The 23,325-nt window shown below is 39.2% G+C and overlaps 3 protein-coding genes across 5 annotated transcripts in view; 1 reads left to right on the top strand and 2 right to left on the bottom strand.

Annotated features, from left to right (window-relative positions):
• The window catches only part of LOC102292352 (guanine nucleotide-binding protein G(olf) subunit alpha), a 53,965-nt gene extending 47,623 nt beyond the window's left edge, over positions 1-6,342 (bottom strand). The window contains exon 1 of the mRNA XM_005924578.2: positions 5,609-6,342. Within this exon, the coding sequence (XP_005924640.1) occupies positions 5,609-6,095 (487 nt within the window). The 5' untranslated portion in view covers positions 6,096-6,342. The remainder of the gene's footprint in view (positions 1-5,608) is intronic.
• A 3,176-nt stretch (positions 6,343-9,518) lies between these two features.
• On the top strand, positions 9,519-20,720 carry LOC102292042 (serine/threonine-protein kinase MAK). Of its 3 annotated transcripts, none has more exons than XM_005924577.3 (17): positions 9,519-9,586; positions 11,538-11,601; positions 11,789-11,928; positions 13,109-13,163; positions 13,478-13,599; positions 14,230-14,312; positions 14,544-14,676; positions 14,922-15,093; positions 15,412-15,579; positions 16,991-17,344; positions 17,545-17,699; positions 17,777-17,898; positions 18,311-18,421; positions 18,800-18,874; positions 18,967-19,080; positions 20,218-20,310; positions 20,397-20,720. In XM_005924577.3, the coding sequence occupies exons 3-17, from the start codon at positions 11,825-11,827 to the stop codon at positions 20,546-20,548; spliced, it is 2,013 nt and encodes a 670-aa protein (XP_005924639.1). In that variant the 5' UTR covers positions 9,519-9,586; positions 11,538-11,601; positions 11,789-11,824; the 3' UTR covers positions 20,549-20,720. The 3 variants fall into 3 exon arrangements, with proteins under 3 accessions (XP_005924639.1, XP_014189793.1, XP_014189794.1); XM_014334307.2 differs by having other exon boundaries at positions 11,681-11,928; XM_014334308.2 differs by lacking the exons at positions 9,519-9,586; positions 11,538-11,601 and having other exon boundaries at positions 11,612-11,928.
• Positions 20,721-20,770: 50 nt separating this feature from the next.
• tmem14cb (transmembrane protein 14Cb) lies at positions 20,771-23,310 on the bottom strand. Its single transcript, XM_005924576.2, has 4 exons — positions 23,032-23,310; positions 21,344-21,445; positions 21,175-21,262; positions 20,771-21,052 (listed from the first exon to the last, which is right to left on the bottom strand). Exons 1-4 carry the CDS (start codon positions 23,111-23,113, stop codon positions 20,992-20,994), a joined length of 333 nt encoding a protein of 110 aa, XP_005924638.1. The 5' UTR covers positions 23,114-23,310; the 3' UTR covers positions 20,771-20,991.
• Between the last annotated feature and the right edge of the window lie 15 nt (positions 23,311-23,325).

Here is a 23,325-nt window from a genome sequence, read left to right as displayed (position 1 = left end):
GTCCAATGTCCTTCGAATGTGGCGTGGTTCACTCTGATGAAGCAATCACAACTATCAAGACAACTCACACTGCGACCTTGCTATCAGTATCATAAACACGACTGTAATTCATACTCCAGTACCTGCTGTTGCTCATTACATTAACTGGGAACTCTAAGCAATGAGTAGCAAAGTTCAGGAGTGGTCAATGATAAAACCCATTTAGACAGAAGCAAAGTTCAGTTGCCTCTGCTTGTATTCGAAAGGGCTGGGGGTGGGGCCTGTGTGAATGAGTAAGATTTTCCAAAGTGTGCATGATTTCACATGGAGGATAGGGACTCAAAAGGCAAACAAAAACAAAACTAAAAAGCACATCTCGTCGGGACTTCCAACGAAATCCGCATTTAGCCAGCCTACCTCGTTTCAGTGATCGTTTCGGTCAGAAGTACCACATTGTTAGCAGCCTGTTGTTCAGGCTTATGAAGGCGATAAGGCTGAGATATGAAACAGCCAGTTAAGGACATCTAGGAAAGCTGTAACAGATATTATCAGAGGACTGTGGAGAATCTGAGCCAAGAGGCCAAACAATAAAGTAACTTCCTCTCCAAGAAATCATAGGAACTTTCCTTCCAGTTCCCATCCCTGTATTCCTGCACTGCAAGTAAAAAATGCACTACTTCACATTTTCTGAAGTGTCTTTTATTTGAACACGCCTAATAAAGAATGTTTTTACTGTAGGTTTGAAGAAAATATAACATTACTGTGCTGTGAGAAGTCCAGATAATAATAATTACACACAGATCCGTGACTTTCTGTGTCTAAACAGATAAATGAAAAGGCCTATTTTTGACTAAAATGAGCCATCTTGCTTTGCAATTCAAACACATCGGATATGTTAAAGTTGCAGAGCATGTGGCAATCTCAAAACCTTTAATAAAGGGCTGCATCTTCATTAGAGAAGCTATCGTTAAATATTTTGTTTATATTTCTGTGTAACGTCGTCAGTAAACTACACAAGCAAGCTTTAACCTCCTGAAAACCGGCAGTGCCTTAAACTTTGCTATGCTATTTAAAGAAAACTTCCCATATGAGGAAATACTTTTTTAGTATGTAACAGTTATGTAACAAAGTTACAACTTCCTGTTCAAGGATGAAAGCTTAGTTTTTATTCTTATCAGGTATCCAACTAATCCCAAATAGATCCCAAACAGGAACTCGGGTCTCAGGAGGTCAAAAATATTGGATCAGAAGTGATTTACCTTCACAGGCTGACATATTTTGTCAAATTGCAATTTTTAAATGTCTGAACAAACTAGTCACAGATCTGCTCCATAAAATTGATTTTAAAATTCCACTATTGATGCTTTGCAGAAAGATCTACACTTAAACACTCATATATACTTTTTGTTGCATTCAAAGGCACTATAAAGAAAGTGGTTGTTTTGTCTTTTATGTTGAGGGTATTTGTACATTTTGCACTATTACGCAGTTTTTAACATGTATGCTTCCTTGATGGTGGCCTTTCCTGTAAAAGGTTTGCTCTCGATGGGACTTCCTGGTTAAATAAAAGAAAATTTGATCAGTCCCCTTTTGAGGTTAAAAGGTCCAGAGAGCTGGAAAACCCTGCCATAAGAAATAAAGACATGACTGATTTTACAACTTTTAACACCGAGAAAAAACTAAGGCAAATCTGTGATCACTCTTCTCAGGGACTGTTTTAAAAAAAAAAATCTGTTCCATTTTATTATTTCTTTATGTTTATTTTACACCTAATTTGCAAATTATTTGTGGCTAGAAGTCCTACAATTATGACTACATATATATTTTATTTAAATATAGTGCATGCAACGTCCCTGCTATATACATAAACAAATATGAATCACTTCTATTTCCATTATCCGTCATTATGGTTCACATTTTTCCACTTGTCAACGATCTAAAGAACATAAAGAAAGTCAACCTGCTATCACAGAAGACCAATGAATGAATCTCACAAATATCTGTATTTAAAAAAAGCTTGAACGTGTGAAGTTTTGCTAAAATACTTTTTTTTTAAATGATGAAATGTCTCAGCTCCACAAGAAATTATCTTTATTTCTGTATTTGAACATAAAATCTTGGAAAATGAAGAAAAATTATTTACTTTTAGGAAAAGAAACTGTTTCAGCTTCACTTCAGCAGGTTAACATCATATTTTCCAAGTTAGTGCTGAATTGAAATATTACTCATCAGCTGTTACCATATGAAGAAAAAGCCTAACACAGCATTCGAACATTTACCTGATTGTATAAATATTACCAAAGCGTGCTCAAAGCCTAGCACGGCAGCCCATTTATGGTCCGCATTCGTTCCTCTTAATCATTGTTATTTCACTAAATTACTGCAACAAATACAAACAGATAAAGTGACCCAGATTAGCCACCATACGTTGCGTTGAAATGTAACACTATTTGAAAGGTGTCCACTTTCAGAGGAACACAAACCACCTCAGTCCACTGCAACAGGAGTCCTGCTGGAGACTGGCAGGATATAAAGCCCCAGAGGCCTCTCGGGAGAAGCCAGAGGTGGCCCGCAAGGGCTGCTGGGTGTACCAGGAGAGTCAGCCAGCTCCCAAAAATAACTGTGATCCTATGGAGGCAGATCATGCTGAAGTAACACAGGTCAAACATGCTGTAAGCTTCCATGGAAGAATGTATGACAGTGGCCTGTGCGGCTTCATTAGGATGAGCCATTTCTTCCTGTGTGTAATTAGTGGGAGCTGTTTACTCAGGAAATTAAACTGGCAGCCATTTATAATAATCGAGGAAAGAAGCAGTGCACTTTTCGAAGTAGAGGAAATGCATGCGATACAGCATCAAGCCCGGCATGAAACTGCGAAAAACAAAAGAGCATCAGTTCTGTTTTTATTGTAAATGTGTCGACATCTAAGTCTTTTATAATCAGGTTAGCCCTGGCCACCTTTAAGCTTCTGCTCCTGGTCAAGATTTTCTCTCTTGAAAAAAAATATCAAGTGCTGTGCAAGTTTTCTTTTACAGTAGAGGGGTGAAATAACACAAATTACAAGATACATCTATATAAAATATGACAGTATTAATTAAAGTGTAATCTCAAAAGCAGCTGGAGGGCTGAATTCAAAGATGGGTGTTACATTTTCGTTTCTGCGCTGAATGCTCTGCAAGGTGGTCGAAATGAGCTCTAAGCCATTTCCGCTGGTGAAGAGGTCCAGCCCAAAATCGCCATCATTCTGAGCATAAGACTGGAATTCATATAAACAATCCATCTATGGGACCCAGTGATGGTCTGGTTAAGTATACAAGTCCTGTAGTTCATATAAACACGTTTAAAATCAATACGTGTCCCACATACTTATTTAAATATGAATTTGCTGGTTATGGGTTTTTTTTCCACACTATAATAATTTACTGTATACAAAGGGCCATAACCCCCAATTATTTATTAAACTGATCACTTGCAAAGGCTGACAAATCTATGTGAACTTGTAAATTCTTCATAAATGAAGGTGTAACCATCAAACCGAAGGTCAGAACTGGGATCAGTCTGTAAGTTTGTACTCTGAGTGGATCATTTTATCATATTTGTTTGGTTATTTAAAATGCAGACTCTAAATGTGCAACAGTTAGCAAAAAGGTCATTTTTTAATATATTATACACATATAGAGAACTCCAGAGTAAATATGATCTAATACTACAAGTCACCATAATATGCTTTAAAATATTATTTGAACCATTTATTCAATTGGTTAACTTTTTTTTTTCAAAGACAGACTATTTTTGGTGTCTCTGGGCAGATAACGCACTTAAAAATAAAACTTTAAAGAATCACAGGAGCCAAATTTAGCACGCAGTGCCTGATGCAAATCACCTTATCTCAATTCATCTTTCACAATTACACCATTTACATTTGTCAGTGTTAATCGAGCTATTTTATTGGAAATCCCTAAAGTGAGCTCACTCTACACCACAGGCTCCTATACACTCCTCCGCTGTTTATTAAAGCAAAATAACATAGTTATTGAAACCCCCTTACTGTAAACATGTAACAGTTTAGCCAAAAGTCCATTTTTAACAAATAATATTATAAAATACTCTCTCATACATGACTGCTAGAGCAAACATGGTCCTATAACCAAAAGCTAAGTAGTCTTTTTATAAGAACCGAACTGATATATTGGTCACTTGATCACAGATATGCTGTGTCGTCCAATTAACATTTAAAAAACACAATATAGAGGTAGAAAAATAAGTTTGGGATAACTTTAAAATGGTCGATATATCTTTAAAATATATAATATAAATCTCTGCCTGCTGTGGCTCCCATATCAGACAGACTCTAATTGTTATGAACCATATTTGCATATTATAGTCTATCACAAGAAGCCAACTCTAGTCACTATATTGCAGAGTGGAATGCTTTACTATACTGCACCACATGAGTCCCCACATTTATTGAGCAAACCAGCGAGCTATATTCTGTGTGTACACTAAACTGTACTTGAACAAGGCACAGCAGCAAGAAGCTAAATGATCTCTATGCAGTACATATTTGTACACTAAGGTCACCTTACACACTTTATGGATTCATTTACTGGAGGGAGGGGAAAAAAGACTACTGTAACTAGATGTACCTGTTGTCTCCGGTTATATAATTACAGGAGTGGTTGTCACATTGTGTGCCTTGTGATTTTGTCCCAAACTTACAATATTATTCCCGTAGCACAAAAAGCAATAAATGAGATGTAAATGCAGTGTATTAGTGAACAAGCAGTCCGATTGATGAATTGCTTCCCTGTGTGGGCCAAACTACAACGATCTAAACTGTAGGTGTCATTTAAGTGCAGATGCTGCACATCTGTGATCCAAAGCGTCTTCAGAATTTAAAGAAGAATTAACAACATTTCAACATGTGGGCTTTTTTCTGCAAATACAAACTGACGTACGCCTTGAAATCTTGGGGTGCCTTGGGTACAAAAATGTGTGAAAACCACTTGTTTTAGGTATAACATCTAATTTAATAGACACTAGAGCATTACTAAAGCAGCCTGTGTTACAGTATATTTGTTGGTGGGTATGACTTTAAAAAGTGCCCCAGCTCCTCCACATAAGTGCTGAGTGGGAATAACCAAACAGCCAAAGCTAAGGCATCTTTAGATTATCTTTACAGAGCAAGTCAGCTGCACTTATAGGACACTCCAGAGTCCAAATGTGCCAGCTAATAAAAGAAATATTTGTTTTCTGTCGCCTTGGACATATGCCACACTCATACTATGATAGAGGCTACTACACAAGGCAAATACGGCCCAGTATAGCCTCCAGCTAAGAAGTGTCTGTGTGCCCATGTAATGTTTATGTTTGTCCCTGATTAACAGTCGACATTTCGCTTAATTGGCTATTCAAAAATCCCCATAACCCTGAATGTAACTGTGACAGCAAGGATCCGGTAGTCTAAACGTCCATCTTCATCACTTGTCATTGACAGCCGCAGGGAGTTTAGTCTTCACAGCCAAGCCAACAGATGTGGCAACAGGCCTCGCCAGAGCAGTGACATAATTTCTGGAAAGGCCAGTGCGTTTTTTGGTTTCTAATAATAAAACAGAGGTACACAACCTACCGAGCAGCAGCAGCCGATGCGTCTGTTTGTACTCCCGTTTGAGCTCCTTGAGCACCCTGTCTATATTCTTACTGACTTTCTTCGCCTCCTTCTCGGCCTCCTTCTCCTCCACCAGCAGTTTGTCACAGTTTTTCTGCTTTTGGGTGCTTGTTTTTTGCAGCAGCTGTAAGCGGCGGCCGCGGTCCTTCCCCGTCCCTTTACCGCTGCCTCCACCTCCGCCGCCTCCGTTCTGTATGAGCACACCGTCGGTACCGGTGTCTCCACGGCGGTGCTCCCCGGCCGGGAGCCTGGCAGGGTCCCCGGGGCGCACCAGGCCGCCGCGTAGCGACGAAGTCTCCCCGCATCCCCCGGTGTCCTCCTGGCGAGCTCCCCCGGCGCGTGTCGGCACGGCGGCATCCGGAGGCTGGTCCGAGTCCGAGGTAGCGTTGGAGATAGAGCCGCTCAGGTCCCCGAAGAGCCGGGGACGCAGACTGTAGCACAGCCCCATGTTGAAACCAATATGTGTCTGTGAATGTGATTTTTCATAAATTAAAATATCAAAAAAAAATCGCCGTTGTGCCACGAGCCCTAACGAGCCATCGTCACATTGGAGCTCCAGCGATGCGATTCAGGTCCGAATTTGAGCCGAAAACGTGAATGAATTATGCTCCGACATTTGCTATATGTCATTTTGCATTTTCCCCAGTCAGCCTTCGCTTCGTAGTTAGTGGATCACCTGATCCTTTAGTGGACACTGCGGGTCCACCTTACCGTAAGTAACCAAAAGCACAACCTTGGAAAAAAACGCGTCTATGCGCCTCACAGACAGGCAACAATCTCACTGCACAGTTGTTAGGTGCAATGCACGGCACGTCACATTACTACAGTATGGCCATTTCGAGAATGCTGGTCATGGTTTTCATTCCTCACATTTCATGCTTGCATCTCTAAATCAGTTGGTGGCTCCTGCTCTCTAGACCGTAATCTCTATTTTAAGACACGGCACCAAAGCGTTTCTTTATTTGGCCCTGCAAACATTCCTTTGACACGATCTGTGGCGCACACAAGGATATTAGAAAGATATTACCAAAATGGCACTTTAACTCTTAACATTGTTTCTATGATTTAAAAAATATATATTAGGCACTACTGTCTGTTTTAACAGTGGGAGCTAGTGTCTTAAGCAGGGGCGTGTCAACAAGGGAGAGGATGTGGTGGCACAGTCCCCTCTCTGTCACCTCAGCTGGTGCTAAAAAACTGTTTACCTGTAGAAAATATAACTACATACACAATTTGTATCAATTATATATGTATAATAAATTAAGGCCCATTATACCAGGTAAAAAGTAGACTGTTATTTATAAACAGTGTATAAAGTTATGAAAATGAACTCCACTCTTACCAGCAGCAACATTAAATGTATATGTGGATGCCAGTGCATTAAGAATTAAATCCACCGATAAAAAATATAAGTACTTTAAATTTTTCAGTTTTTTGAGTATTCCCAGATCAAATAATGTTGTTTGAACAGTACAAACAGTTTTGAATGCTAGCCATTTTTCTCCTGCGTTTAGCGTTTTTCCTTGTGTTTATGATTGATAACCTTGTGCATAACAAAATTCACAAACAGATTTAATGTGTTTGTGAATTTTACCTTTTGGCAAAATGTCCTGGATTTTTATTATACGTGCATGACAGTGTATGACCTGTTTGCTCCTGCACTGGTTCCTCTTTCTCATGGTTCATCACATTATCACAACATGAATAATGTTTTTTAATGCTTCCTTTATTTTCTCATAAACAGTTTTTTTGTATTGTGAGTCTAAACAACATAATTTGGGGGAGTTCCATATAATATAAAAACTATAACATATTTAAGCCATGCAAAATATGACCTTCATGCTATGATGATTTTCTGAATTTTCCAACATTTTTCAGATAAAATAGGACTCACAGGAGAAACCACAGCAAGAAGATGAGTCTTGTATCAAAATGTATTTATATATTTAATCAGACCTTTATAACTTGTTTTGAACAGCCTTCTGTCCCACACAGTGATGCAATCCTTTAAATTGTACTCAGAAATCCACGTTTTTAAGTTTTTAAATTACCAGAACCTTAACTTAAAAACATCCAGGCTACAAATGCTTCTTCCTGTTACTCTGACATAGACATTAAATCAGTACGGTTTTACTATTAAAACTATGACATATCAATTTGATTCTGGCACTGAGAATGGCTGTAAAATTGACCTTGTTGCACTTTTGAAATGTGATGATTTTAAAAGTGCCAAATATTTAGCACCATTGGCACTTCAAGGCTGTCTAACTTTTACCTTCATCGTATGAAGGTAAAAATATTTCAGTGGCTTCATGAACAGCACTAGAGTCAGTGTGGGGCACTTGAATTAAGTGTCTGATAACTGGGGAGCTTTGTGACGTGAATAATCGGATCAGAAAACATTCTGACTACACAAACAGGTGCAGAGAGCAAATTGGACCACTAGATGGAGCACTTGTGAAACAGTAAGCCAGTGATAGAAGTGCTTCTTCCTCTGGGAGGCTGTTTCTGCAACAGCATGATGTGCATTAGTAAAGAAGATCTGTAGCATAGTTTGAAACCCTCTACTCTGAGCCACAATTGAACCCCAAAAGACAAGCACCAGTATGTTTTTACATTATGAACCTTGTAGGTTCCATCCTGTTGTTTTGACTTAACAATGTCCTTTTACATTGTATAGGTTCTGGGATAGTCTCAAGTGCATTTATTGTGTGGGAGGGATGGAAGGGTCAGCAAAGTGACATGGTGCGTGGGACTCATCACGTTTTTGAGTTTGCCCAGAGTTAACATATCTGAGTTTGGGCATCTGAAGAGTCTATTCTTGATGTTTTTGGGGGGTTGTGTTGTTGTGTGGTTTTATTTTGAGTCCTTACCTTGGTTTCATTATTTCGTGCACCAGTTTTCATTTGTTTTCTGAGTTTCCCTCATGTGCTTTTGTATCTTGTTCATTGTGACTTTTCTTGTCACTGTGTTTAATTTTCTTGTTATTTATTGTTTTCGTTTGACAGTTAGTGTCCTGTGTTTGTCTTGATTATGTTCACCTCTTTCCCCTCCTGTTTCTACTTTGCCAATTAGCCTTCTGTATATAAATAGTCCTGCCTTCCCTTTGTCATATAGTGTCTGTGTATTTTTCCTGTGTGTGATCTTCTTTTTCTGGTTTTACTACATGTGAAATATTGATATTAAATATCATTAAATATTGAAATATTGATCATATGTAAATGTGAGGGGTCAGATTATGCAAGGATCTGGGTAATGGAAATATAAACTTGTGTGTGCCATGTGCTGATAAAGATGATGTCATGTGAGTGAACTAAAAGTTATTAGGTTGTTTTGTCAAACTCAAAAAAACAAAATAAAACAAAAATATTTATTGCAAATCTCAATAAATAATCAAAAATATTCCGATTTAAATCTTGCCGATTGTTAACAGCATTATCTTGTTCCTTTTGGTTTTCTGTTTAAATATTGACATGACATCACAGCATTTGTGAAGTAAGATGGATTTCTTTTAAATTTATCTCAGAGCTGGAAACTCCTTTAATTATTGCAATTAGACACAAGTATATAACAAAATAAGTATAAGTAGACTAGCCTGTTGCTCAGTAAAATAAAATTTAGATATCTTAATAAAAAGTAAATATATAATAAATACATACATACATAAATACATATATACAATAAAGTATCGTAGAAATTTAAATAAGATTGTGACGAAAAATGTGAAGAAAAATAAAACTGAACTAACAAAAAAGTTAGAATTTTTATTACACATTAATTTAATTATATTGGATATACTTCTAATACAAGCTTAATCATAGGTCTGCCCATATCCGAGTTCTCTTGACTTTTATTTTGGAAGTCTTGTTGCCTAAGCGACAGCTAGCTGCTGAAAGCTAGCATCTCTGTGTTATCTCCAGCAGTGAAATGGCTCCTGAGGTAGCTACACTTTAATCTTACGGATACTCAAGTTATGCAACGCAGAATAATTAATAAATAAAATGTCTATTTTTTATTTATTATGTGATATATATTTTTTTATGATAGAGTTTAAATTTGTAGCTAGACATTTTTTCTAGCTAGCTAGCTAACTCTGTTACAAACCTGTGCCAATAGTATCTGAAATATAATGGTAAGATTTTTAGACGATAATATTAATGGTTTAAGTGGTGTAAAGTTCGAAACAGAGCTCACATTTTCTTCAGTATCGTTTGTTTTCTCCTGTATTTTTTATGAACTTCGAGAACATATCAAAAAGGCAGCTGTACAAAAATAGTTTTTAGAGGTATTTGAAAAGGTTGCTAAATGAAGGAGAATAATTACGCTATAAAGTTAACAGGTATTATTTTAAGGCACAAACTCTTGTCCTTTTTTAATCCCAGTCTTTTACCACAAACACAGAGAAAAGTCAAAGCTAAATTTCCACTGGAATTATGCTGTTATGTAACATTTAATTATAAATTCAACACTGTGACATTGGTGGAAAATACATGCTGTAATCAAAAAGTTCTGAGAACAGGTCCATAAAAATAAAACGCTATACTTGATTAGCTGATTTAAAGTTCAAGGTTGCCTTCTCAGGCATGTCTAGACAACTCACAAAATAATAAAGTCATAAATAAAATTGTGATAATAGTAAAATGATTATAAAACAAAATACCGTAACCAAATATGAGCAATAAATAGCAAGCAATATAAGTTTATTTACAATTTATAAGGGGAGCAAAAGAAAAACAGTTCGGTCTGTATATTGTTCTAATTTTGGTTTTGTACCATTACCATAATGAATTTTAAATGAAACAACTCAACAAAGTGCAGACTGTCAGCTTTAAGTCAGTGGGCTGAACAAAAATACTGCATAAAAATGTGAGGAACTAAAGCATTTTTAACAAAATCCCTTCAATTCAGGGACTCAAAAGTAATTGGACTAACTGAATAACTGAAAATAAAATGTTTATTTCTAATACTTGGTTGAAAACCCTTTGCATCTTGAAGTCATGGACATCACCAGATGTTGGGTTTCCTCCTCTTTAATGCTGTGCTGGGCCTGTACTGCAGCGGCTTTCAGCTGCTGTTTGTTTGTGGGCCTTTCTGTCTCAAGTTAAGTCTTCAACAAGTGACTATCTCTGAACATCTCAAAACACCTCATAATCCCCCTCCACCAGACTTTGGTGGAGGGGGATTATGGGTTGTTTTTCAGGAGTTGGGCTTGGCCCCCGAGTTCCCAACTTCTAATACTTCAGAGTACCAACACATTTTGGACAATTTCATGCTCCCAAATCTGTCGGAAAAATTCGAGGATGGCCCCTCCCCATTCCAACAAGGCTATGCACCAGTGCACAAAGCAAGGTTCATGAAGCCATGGATGGATGATACCGTATTTAATCATGGGGCTATAATTACTACAGGCCCTCATTTAATCACATCTTATGTCAGTTAAAAATACACACTGACCTTAATTTGTTAAATAATGACCAACATCCTGCTTCTACCCACTGTGAATGTAGGTTAATTGGGTTTCAAATGAAACCCGGGACTCTGGAGTTGAAGGTGTGCTCCACATGGTAGATGATTTGTTGTTGTTGGGCTACGATGCCTTCCAGTGTGTTTTTTAGCAACAAATCATGAATTCATTTTGCTGAAAAAGTTAAGGAAGCCTACCAAATTAAACATAATGAGCCTGTGTGCTAACAGTTTTTTGAAAAAGATTAAATTATACTGGTGTTTGATTTTGCTGTTTACTTGAAGATTCTACACCAAATGTGCCCCACTTTCACACTCCTCTGACACGAAGCAGGCTTCCCCTGTTAGTCTGCTTTGTGTCAGACTTTCTTAATCCCATGAAAACTTTAATCCATTTCCTCTCGCCCTTCCTCTACCACCATGAAAGACTTAGCTGGAGGATAGGTGAGGCAGAGTGGAGTGGGCAGGGCTTTTCCAGTCTTCCTCTTAAGGTAAGCCTTACCCTACATCACCCGTCTGCAGAGAGGAACGTAAAGGATGAATGGATGTTTCATGTCTGTGTTTCTGCAGTGAAAGCTTTAGGGCAGCCTCACAGTAGCAGGACACATCAGCCTATCAGTTGTTGACCTGTGGACGATTGTTAATGGGCTCACAATGACCAGTGTCTGGGATTGTCAGGGTTCCTCACTGAAGGAGAGCCAGGGCTCTGTGTGGATGATTAACCGCTACACCACACTCAAGCAGCTCGGGGACGGCACGTATGGCAGTGTGCTCCTGGGCAAGAGCAATGAGACTGGTGAGCTGGTGGCCATAAAGAGGTGAGTGCGTGGAGCACCAGTAAACGTGTCAGGGATTCACTGTGTTGTTTAGTCTCAGAAGGTTAAGCTGATTAAAGCCCGAGTGGCTGCTACAAGTGTATAGAGTTGTGTAATAAACGGGAATACAAGAATTAATACAAGCAGTAGTAGATGTCAGCATTAGCAGAAGATGTTTTTCATCCTTGTGGTGTGTGAGTGGAAAGTCCTGTAACCTCTGCCAGAGGGAAACGGTTCAAAGAGGTGTTGAGCAGCGTAAGTTGGGTCTCCTTAAGTCTTCGAGATCCTGCCCAGACATCTAGACAAGTACATGTCCTCAGCTGCAGGCAGCTCCAGCTGTGCTCCAGTCATGTCCTCCACAGTCCCTGCAAAGCCCTCTGGTCCACAACAAAGTGGTTATGTTTTAAGTGAATAGACTGGTACTTATATAGCACTTTTCTGCTCTAACTGAGCACTCAAAGCACTTTGCAAACATTTCAATGGACGCATAAAGGATACTTAAACATTTAGACTGGAACTGCTGGTGAATTGAGCCACCGACTTTCCAATTGGTAGACCTCCTGTAGTTGTTGTTCTTCTTCTCTGAAAGTGGAGGCATTGTTGTATTTTGCTGTGTGTATGCAGACCTGGAAAATCAAGGCACTGTTTCCACAGCCTTGCCTTTTATGGTCACAGATTTCAGGTCATCTCTTTTCTTCTTGAAATCTGTCCTAATCACCTTGGTCTTCTGGGTGGATTGCTGATGGAGCACCAAGATCTTTCAGTTAAAGTTTCCAAATGTCTGTGCCATCAGCGGGTTTTAAGGCAATACCTGTAAGGTTTTGGGTCATTGAGAGTGTTTTGCTGCTCTCTATGGCACGGTGAAACAGAGATAAGAAGGGAGCACCAAGACAGATGTGGAGAACAGCACAATGCTGAGCTTAACATCGACTTGTTTACTGTAGCATAGAATTACCATTAAACTGATATGGAGGTGTTTGAGGTTGAGATACAGGTGTTTTCTGAGAGCCAGGCACCCCTTAAACAGAGAAAATTATCCAGAATTTGTCTCAAAGTCTTAACAGATTTGGATTCATTTGGGCTTAGCATTAGTTGATCATGCGGATAGATCAATATTTCTCCATGCTCTCCTAGCAAGCAAAGCTGATTTCACATAGAAATCTGATTTATTCCACTCCAACAGGATGAAGAGGAAGTTTTATTCCTGGGACGAATGCTTAAACCTAAGAGAAGTGAAGGTAAGAATATAATTTAGGTGCTTAAATAAAATCTATTTACAAAATCCACAATAGAGGTAAGTTGTAAATGAGCGTTCATTTTATTTCTCTAAAAGAGTTAGATGTCACCTTTAAATTGTTCTCATGACCTTTTTAATTGTAGTATAACTTGGCATACATGAATGAGCTAGCTTTATATAAATGCTACCTGAGCCTATGAGCTAAATAACTTATTTAGCAGCTTGAACTACACTTGTAGTAGTTTTGCAGTCTAATTCACACTGATCCTCTTTGGAAATCAGCTGAGGTCGCTCCCACATGTGTTTCCCAAATAGTCACTGAAGAAGCTGAACCATGCCAATGTGGTGAAACTGAAGGAAGTCATCAGAGAAAATGACTACCTCTACTTTGTCTTTGAGTATATGAAAGAAAACCTCTATCAGCTCATGAAAGAACGGTAAGAAAATCAGAATTGTGAATTTCTGTGAAAGCAAAATCGCAGCATGTGTGATGTGTTAGCCTCCTAGCTATTTCTGTGTGTTTTTAATCACCGCTGTGAATGTGAGAATTATTTGGGTTTTATTTGAGTCATCGTGTGTCGGGCTCGGTTTTTACAGAAACAAGCCGTTCCCTGAGTCAGTCATCAAAAACTTGACATTTCAGATATTACAGGGACTGTCATTTATTCACAGACGTAGTAGGTGACTTCACAGAGGTATTTTAATAAAGGTAAAATAAAAATAACTCCCTAACAACTCATGCACAACTAAATAAATAAGAAATAAAATGCTGTGAGTAGTGGCTTGGAATACATAAGATAAGAATTATGGAAATGATATTAAACCTGGTAAGTAGATGCATGCTGGACTGTTGGTAGGCCATCACAGGACTTTGTCCAAGCAAAAATGACTCGCTTCTTCTGTGAGAAGAGGAGGTGTGACTTGTAACAAAGCTTAATTCAGCAGAAACAAACAAACAAAAGCTCAGTTTTTACTATTTGTTGGTGTTAATGTCATAAAAGCTTGCATGTTGTTCTTTCTTCTTTATCCCTTCTTTCTTTTGTCCTTTCCCACTTTGCTGCTGCCAGAGAAGATCAGATGTTTTCAGAAAATGAGATAAGGAACATTTTGTTCCAGGTATTATCTGGCTTAGCATTTGTGCATAAGCACGGTAAGAGACTTCTCCTGTCTTTTCTTTACATTATTATTATTATTTTCCCGCTGTATGGTTAAGGCATCCTTTTTTTGTGCGAGCTCTGTTTAAAATCTGTGACCTGCTTCATTAGGGGGTTACGTCACGTCGTGGTTGTTATAGTTGTAGAAGCTAATATAGAAAGTAATGCAAATCTCTACACAGATGAATATCAGCAGGGGTTCATTTGAATGCTTCTTGGCTTTTTAGGGTATTTCCATCGTGATCTGAAGCCGGAGAACATACTGTGCATGGGCCCGGAGCTCGTGAAGATCGCAGATTTTGGCCTAGCAAGAGAAATCCGCTCGCAACCACCTTACACAGATTATGTGTCCACAAGATGGTGAGAGTTTCTTTTTTTTTCTTGAATATACAAAAAAATGAAGTAACTCCAAAGGGTCTGAAGTAATTATTGCTGCCTGTCTCCCCACTCTCGCTCCCCTCTTCCTTATCTACTCTTCATCTCTGATCTATCATATAAAAATAAAAATGGTCGTAATCAAAGCATCCTCTTTGAGGGGGTCACATTTTATATTTATATTTTTTTAAAAAGCCCTCTTTATATATTCCCCTGGGCTGTTATTTCAGGTACCGGGCCCCTGAGGTTCTGCTCAGGTCCAACTCTTACAGCTCTCCCATCGACATCTGGGCAGTGGGCTGCATCATGGCAGAGCTGTACACCCTGACACCTTTGTTCCCAGGAAACAGCGAGGTGGACGAGATCTTAAAAATCTGTCAGGTGCTGGGAACGCTGAAGAAGGTGAGGAACCATCAAAATGCATCTGTATTACTTTGTTACTATACAGCTGTTTTCACACATGCCCTACAGACCTGAATTTTTCTACACATCACTCGACGGAGGTGTATTTGAGAACACAAACATCTGATGTGGTTGTTTTTAAAAGAGTCAGTATTCAGCCTGGCCGCTCCCTAGTATAAAGTCTGGTAGATTATGGATTGTAGAGCTTCTTGCCTCCTGCACTCACTGGAACCAGACACATTAGTGATAAATATTCATGACTATCCCAAAACTGACCAACTTTAATAGCATCTCTTTTGCAATGATACCCCCCGTCAGTTGGACTGGCCCGAGGGCTTCAACCTCGCAGCCTCAATGAACTTCCGCTTCCCGAAGTGCGCTCCCACCAGCCTCAGGTCCCTGATTCCCAACGCCAGTGATGACGCGATCACACTGATGAAAGACATGCTGCAGTGGGACCCTGAGAAAAGACCGAGTGCTTCTCAGGTACATTTAAAGGGAACTTATTCTGCTAATTACCAGCTCTTTTTAAGTTCATCAGTTTCTCAGGTTAAATTATTTATTTTGTGTGTGTGTTGGATTTTGTCGGCTGTGGGATTGGAAGTAATGGAAACCTTAGAGTGGTTAGTATAGTTTTATCATCCACTGTGTCTTTGTATTTTTTAAGGCAAATCTGGCTGTCACCCCCAAATTTTTTTAAAATATATGGTAAAATAAGTGAAAGCATAATAAGCCCACTTCTGATCCTGATAAACTCCAGCATAGATTGTCTGGAAAAACAAACAAATAGACAGAAGTGAGGACGACTCATTAATGTTGAGCTGCAAAGTCACCCGAGTCGTCCAAATGCTTTTATCCCGAGCACCTTTGAGTACCTTGAGTGCTTCTAATTTTAGAAATATGATCCAAGTGGGAATCAATCAGCTTATCTTGAGAGTTAATGTAATACTTAACTTGACATTTGGATGTGCTGAGGGAGTGAACATCCACCAGCGTAACTCAATGCATGACGCCGAAATCTAAGCTAAAAATATGAAGAATTAATTAGGTGCTCTTTCAGAAACAGTCTACACAATATCCAAACCAGGCCTGAAACTTCAGCTTTTAGCTGGATGAATTTCACATTTTGGATAATTACTTTAGCACCTTGAAATGTTAAGAAGCTAATATTAGCTATAATAGTAAGATAAAACAGTTAATAACTATAGTGTTCTGAATCACAGGCTTTACAGCGCAATAAAAGCAGCACACAGTGAACCTATATGTAGTATTGTGTGGAAATAAGGTTTTTTTAGTTTTGGAATTCATATATATTTAAAAGGCCGTCACATATGTGCTTATATGTAGAGGTAGATGTGTATGTATAGATAGAAAAATAAGGTAATCCTGTTATATGGGTCAAAGAATGAAACACAACTTGTTACAAAACAGCTTGAGTAGAATAGAGTAGTGTGAAGTTGGACCCTTTACACACGTACAAGACACGGACGTGGTGATAGCACTTCTTTATTTTGACATTCGGTTTTACTGTGGTTTTACAATGGGACACAGACACTCCCGCTCCGCTGTCATGTCCGCTCTCCAACTGTCACTGTGAACATATAAAGAGTCACAATCACATTCACATCCCAGCACACCTGTTCACCCCGCCCCGGGAGCTCGCTGCGTCACCCTTCCTCTGCAGCCTGCCAGAGACCACACCCACGCCACAAGTAGCTTGAGAAAAATAAATTGGGATGTAACAAAACAGAATATTTAATAACATAACAATTTACAAAAGAAAGCAGTTCAGTTAGTAAAAATCTTTATAAAATACAAAGTAAAAAAACACAACACGACCTAAAATTTTTAGTAGCAATTTCTGATGTTGTACTTTTTTCCATTGACTGTTTTCCAGGCTTTGAGGTATCCGTACTTCTATGTAGGACAGACACTTGGTGCCCCACTAAAGCACTCAGAACAGCAGGCCCAGAAGAAGAAGATTTCTGAGACAGCTGCAGATCTGAAGCCTCTGTCCCTCTGTAAGCCTCATCTGGACCCCTGCGAGCTTGTCACGACCCACGCTGAGCCTCAGACCTGCAGCCAGTCTCTCCATCAGCCTATCCAGCAGATTCCTCTTCCTCAGGAGGATATAGAGAAGAGCACACTTCAACCAGTGTGTCCCAGCACACTGACAGAGGGGCAGCAGGAGCCTCTCAGTCTGGTGAAAAGAAGACCGCCAGAGCACTGTCAGCCTGTAAACATCACTGAGGTGAAGGCTTGCAGCATTAAACAGTGAACCCAATCATGGCAGGATGATTAGTATAAGGCTTGGATTTTTGAGGGAGCTAAACTTTTATCTTTTTTATTTACTCTTCCACACTGGATACAGCTTTATTTAAATTTAAAGAATAACAAAAATAATAATTTAATACTCATTTCTCTTTTAACATTTGCCTCGCGTTAAATCAGCGAGGAGCCGAGAATAGACATGCCCGGCCTGCACGACGGCGGTGGGGCCAAACATCTTTCAGGTCGGTGGACAGTTGGGACGACAGTGACGATAAAGACACCGGCGTTTCCATCTCCAAAAAACCCACCATCACTTCTCTGAGGAACAGCTGTCGGTGAGAGACCCTCATCATCAGGTGAAATGTCGTCATCAGAGTTTCGGGAAACGTTAAAAAATAACGTTATAATGCAGATTTTCAGAGTCAAAGAACAACAGAGGATCAAAACTGCCAAGCAACAACGGACTGAGCCGAGATGACTCCAACACCATGTCAGCCAAGCAGCACTACCTCCACCAGTCCAGATATATGCCTGGTGAGGAAAACATAGTAATAATAATAGCAATAATAATTAACCATGTTTACACATAAACGCCACAATGAAAAGAACCAAAGGTTGGTGAACATAATCCAAAAACAAAAATCCCACCTGCCCTAAATTTCATTAAACAATAAAGTTAAAATATATATTCAATTCCGTTCAGTTTTATATATATATCACCAATTCATGACAACAGGAACTTTATATTGTACTACAAGGAGCCTACAATATTCGAAAGAAAACAACAACACTTATAAAAGGACACAGGAAATATGTCACAAAATAAACCTTAGCTTGGCCTGATTGCAGCTTGCTATTACGTTAAGGTGTCTGGTTTCTTAATGTGCAGACTGTACAAATGTACAAAATTTCACCCTGAGCTGGGTTTGTTTCATTGTTGTTTCAGGCATAAATCCAAAAAGCACCTCATCAGTAAGAGGCCAAGTGTCCAGCAGAAAGCTCGGAGTGTCCTCGTGTTTATCCAGAGGACACGGCCTGGAGATCCCTCTCAGGAGAGGCAAGAAAACTTCATGGATGCATATTAGAAGTTTTATCATTACACTGTTGAAAGACACACATTTCCCTGCCTGCCCTTCTCTGTACTGTTGAATATACTCACAGTTTAATCAAATGTTTAATGCTTTTAGGGGATGCTTTGATTTCAATTGCAGGCCTAAATTTTCTAATCTGATTTGATCAAACTCAACCCAGCCCAACCTGGTGCTCCCAGGTCAAGTGAAAGTTTATGTGATGCAAATTTCACTAACAAACTGTTTAATTTGTTAAGCAATGAGCTTAATTATACTGAATGTCCACCTAAGACTTCTTCAGCTTGCGTTAAGACTCTTTCTCCTCTGCTTACTCTTACTTTTGGTTTCCTCTCACGTGGTTTTAGATGTTGGTCTTCCTAAAATACCAGATAAGACGCCTCTAAAAGAAAAGACCTCAGAGGATCTTGATCTTTTGAAAGGTATCGCTTAAAAGTGTGTTAGGGCTTCAATTGTATTTTTTCTAATGCCTTAAAGAGGTTAACTGTAACTTGTGATGGGGTTTCTTCTTCAGGTTCCTTTGTGAGCAGCTCCAACACCAAGACGTTCATGACACCTTTACAAAAAACCGAAACAGGAGGAGCCCGACAGAGGGTTATACTGGCACCCATAGGAGGCGCCTCTGCTGGTGAGAGCCTTCCATTACTCTTCTCTGTTTCTGCAGTTTTTATTAGTTGAGCATCTACTGGCACGAATCACACGATACTAAAAATGTCCCGATGGTTGAGAAGCTTTTCTAACTCCATGGCTTCTTTCTTCAGATCCTTCATGTTCTGAGGCACAAACACCTTTAAAAATGCCATTAATTCCCTCCTTAACCAAACTTTAGCTTAGTACCCCCTAGATTTAGAAACAGCCATGAGCAGAGTTATATTTTTATAGTTTTTAAATTTTAGTTTTCATTTAAAGTTAACATCAGTTGTTCTTGGTCAACAATCGGTTTTTACCCCTCGGCCAAACAAGGCTGATGGGGTACTGTCATCAGCCTGCCAGGTGGGCGGGCAGGCAATGCTGACAACCAAGGATGTGAACTTTCATTTTCAGTTAGCGTCAGTTATTCTTGGTCAACACATTTGTAGTCATTACACTTGTTTTGATTAATTCAACTGCAAGTTTAAGTGTTTTTACTCAACTGTGAAGGGGAATTTATTGCATCTGGCTCACAGGCATGTACAGTACTGTGCAAGTGTTGAGTCACCACTCTTTTCTTTATACATTGCTGCCAAGGAGCCAGACTTTCTTGTAATTTTTAAAGTGGTCTTGAGCAATACTTCTCCAGGCATTCTGAAGGTCTCTCATAGTTTTGCTTTGGTCACTGGCTGCTTGAACTAATGTTGCATCTACACACAACAGACAGCTGAGCATTTTCAGGTGCTTTGTTGCTAGCGGCCTGTTGCAAAAACACACTTCTTTAGTTGAGTCTACAAAAAATGATAACACAGTTTGACATGCATAAAATCTAATTTTTCACTAACCAGTTTTTGTTTTTGCTGTAATTGCTGTTGCCTTTACATCTGCACGTTCCATTAAATCGTTGCACTTAGTTCATATTTTCCGAGCCAAATATAAAGGAATGAAGGGTGGCTCAAGACTTTTGCACAATAATATGCAATACAGTCATGCCTGTTGTGTAAATTGTTTCTCAACCAGAGGTTATCTTCCTAAACGTGAAGAAATTTGGAATTTTATTATAAGGCACTGACGCATCGGTGGAAAAGGCGGCGTATCCGTCCTCTAAACTCAGCTTTTTTTCCGAATCTTTCAGTCGATCTGTCGTCTGCTGCTGATCTGAGAGTGGAGCCGCAAACCAAACCATTGAAAAGCAAAACCTTAAACAAGCTGGCACCCTCAAATGAAGGTAAGACAAAAAGAGCGGCACACACTGTGAATAAAAAACGGTGTAAGCTATTTGACATTATCTTGTGTTTTTTGTGTTGATTTCAGAGTATGAAGGATGGAAAAGCAGGAAACTGAATTCTCAGGTCTTTGGATTCATCACCAGCACTCCAGCGAAGACCAGCCTCTCCAGGAGCTCAAACTCTCAGCCAGTGACCGGACGAGTAGACTGGACCGCCAAATACAGCGGCCGCCGGTAGCGCAGCAGTCTCTCGGCTTTCCAGCGGAGTCCTGTGAAAGGTTGCCAGAGCAGGAAGTGTGTCTGCCGCTGCTATAAAATATCATTCAGTGTTGTATGAGTCAGTTGACACTTTTATCTTCGTTATGTTAAATAACAGGAAGTTTAATAAAGTAATTATTTAAGTGAGTGAATATTAGTATCATGGTATTTTTTTTGTATGGGTCGAAAAATTACATTTAAGCACAGCCAAAAACTTTATTTAAAAATGTTTTTCATACAATAAAGAAAAAATAATTGATAACACAACTGTGTGATCTGAGGCAGGACAGGCTCCAGGAAGCCCTTTCTATATGATCACATTTTTAACAAAAGTATGACTGCAGTAAGAAAATAAATGGTGAGGAATGCTGTAAGTTTGATCTTTTATGTATTCACAGACTCACTAAAAACGCTTATTTTGGCTCAAGATTTGTGTGATTGTGTCTTTCCCATTCTGGCGAAGGTCTTCATCAATACCAGCAAACTGAAAACATAACAAATGTATATCACTGAATGTCTGAAAACAGCCTACACGATGCAGAATATTAAAATATATTATCAGTGAGCAGGGAAATGGGTACAGTTTGACAGAAACTGTGCTTTTACCTCAATAAAGTCATCAAACCAGCTGGCATGAACTTCCAGGAGCCGAGAAATCTCAGTCCCATCACCACACAGAGAGTTCCTGCAGTGCCTGCATTTAAGGAAGAGCAAAGATTTGCTAAGTTCGGGAAACTGAACTCATTTAAGCTGTTTAACACCTGAACTCACTCACCGGCTGAAAGCCACACATTCCTGGGGTTTTTAGATGTCAGATAAGCGCCGACCGCAGCCAGCACGCCAAACAGCAGCCCTGCGACCAGAGAGGTGACACTGCCTGTGGAGGAGACGTTGTTAGCTGTCATCGAAACACCCCCCTTAATGTTGAACACTGACCTACATTTACCAGAATGCCTTGTAAAGGTAAAGCAGCTAAGTGTGCACTCGGAGCTGCACTACAAATGCACAGCTAGCCATAATTCAGCAACTGCGCTCTTCATGAAGGCTTTAATGGTGATTTTGTTTTTCCATCAAAGTTTTATTTTAAAATCTACTTTAGAGACTGAATGCTTGTGTTACGATGAGTTTCTAGATTTTATCTGCAAAGCTTACATTTATTTATCAGGGATTAACCACAAACACACTGAGCTTGTGTGAAAAAAGACACCTTGTGCTGATTTAGCCTCTAGTATATTTTCATTTGTTGTCCCTTGGCAGGTACAAACAATAATAAAAAGCTAATTTCGGTTCTTCCCTTGTTCACAGTGACTAATTCCACATGTTTGATTTGGGAAATTTTGTTCCCTACCACACCCTTCCTGACAAACTTCAAAGGGGTTTGTCTCTCCTCACAGCACTGAACCTGGGATCTGTTACTTGTTGGACAGATATGTAAACCACTACGCTATGGAGCCACTATAATAATAAATATGCTATTAAATAAAAATGCATATCCAAGATACAAGTAGGTTGATATAAAAACAAAAATGCATGCAAAGCCTAAAAATACTGGTGGCTGCCAGTTCTACCCCTCAGACTCCTAATAGATGCATCTATGTTATCAATTTGAAAACCCAGGTCGCCCACCCACCCAGCAGGGTGACGACAACACCCAATCTTGAGGCGACTGAAACCCAACTCACACCTTGTAACCTTAGTAACTCTACAAGGTAACAGCTCCACTAGAGGTTAAATACATGTGTTGATTTACCAAATTTAATATGATTTTTCATCATTTTTCACACTTGATTACTTCTGTAGCCCTGGAGTCATAGTTCATTCCTATTTTATTTAGCCAATATGTGACACACTTGTGAAATTTAAGTTCTCTCACAAAATCAGTTTTCCAAGTACTGGAATATACACTCTGAGTGTTTGGATGCTGCCTGTGACCAAAAATATTACGTTTCCTTCAGATATGATACTGTAGGCTGTGCTGATGTTTTTTTTTCAAGGAAATTCAAGCTCTCAGGATTTTATGTTGACCCTCAGCTACACCTTTGCCATTCTGTATTCCTGAGGACATAGGAGCAAATGGTTGGTTTAAAAAAATTAATTGACCTATCTTAAGTAGATTTAGGTATTTGAAAACGTCTCCATAGAAAAAGTTTGAAATGCCTTTGACTTCACCACAGAAATATTTGTTTGTGAGCAAACTAATAATAGTAAAGAGCTAAAAAAAAATCCGGCAGTTTTTCTCTTTAAAAAATGTGAGTAATCAGCCTGGAGATGGTCAGACAGGAAGCGTTTAGTCAGCTGGACAAAAGTATATGTGTGGATACATTGGCGGCATGCCTCTTGTGTAAAATGACGTTTGATGTACTTAATAAAGTGGCAGGGTAAAGGTGGTTATCTGTGTCTAAAGTCCGCTTTAACAGGGTTCATGTCATGTAAATGTGTCTATTCTAAAAGGCTTTCGCCTACCTGCTTTCACATAACCTACGACCCCTCCTGCCGACACCAGAGCAGCATAGCTGAACCCAATCCAGTCGACAGCCATGAGCATAAAGCAGCAGCTTCTACTGCGATAAACCTACAGCGAGTTTAATTAACACGGTGACCACAGGTCGTTTTAACTGGTTACTTTAATTCCTAACTGTAAAGTGAAGCCAAACACAGCCGATTAAAAGACACTAAAAGTTTGAAACAGTCGTTTCCACTGATTGTCACTTAGAAACTTCCCGAATGGAGAGTTAAGCCTTTCACTTCCGGTGGCTT

The sequence above is a fragment of the Haplochromis burtoni genome, unplaced genomic scaffold (assembly GCF_018398535.1).
Source record: "Haplochromis burtoni strain Fernald_Lab_line unplaced genomic scaffold, NCSU_Asbu1 Contig_78, whole genome shotgun sequence".
NCBI classification, from domain to species: Eukaryota; Metazoa; Chordata; class Actinopteri; order Cichliformes; family Cichlidae; genus Haplochromis; species Haplochromis burtoni.
This window is presented reverse-complemented; position numbering and strand designations above follow the sequence as displayed.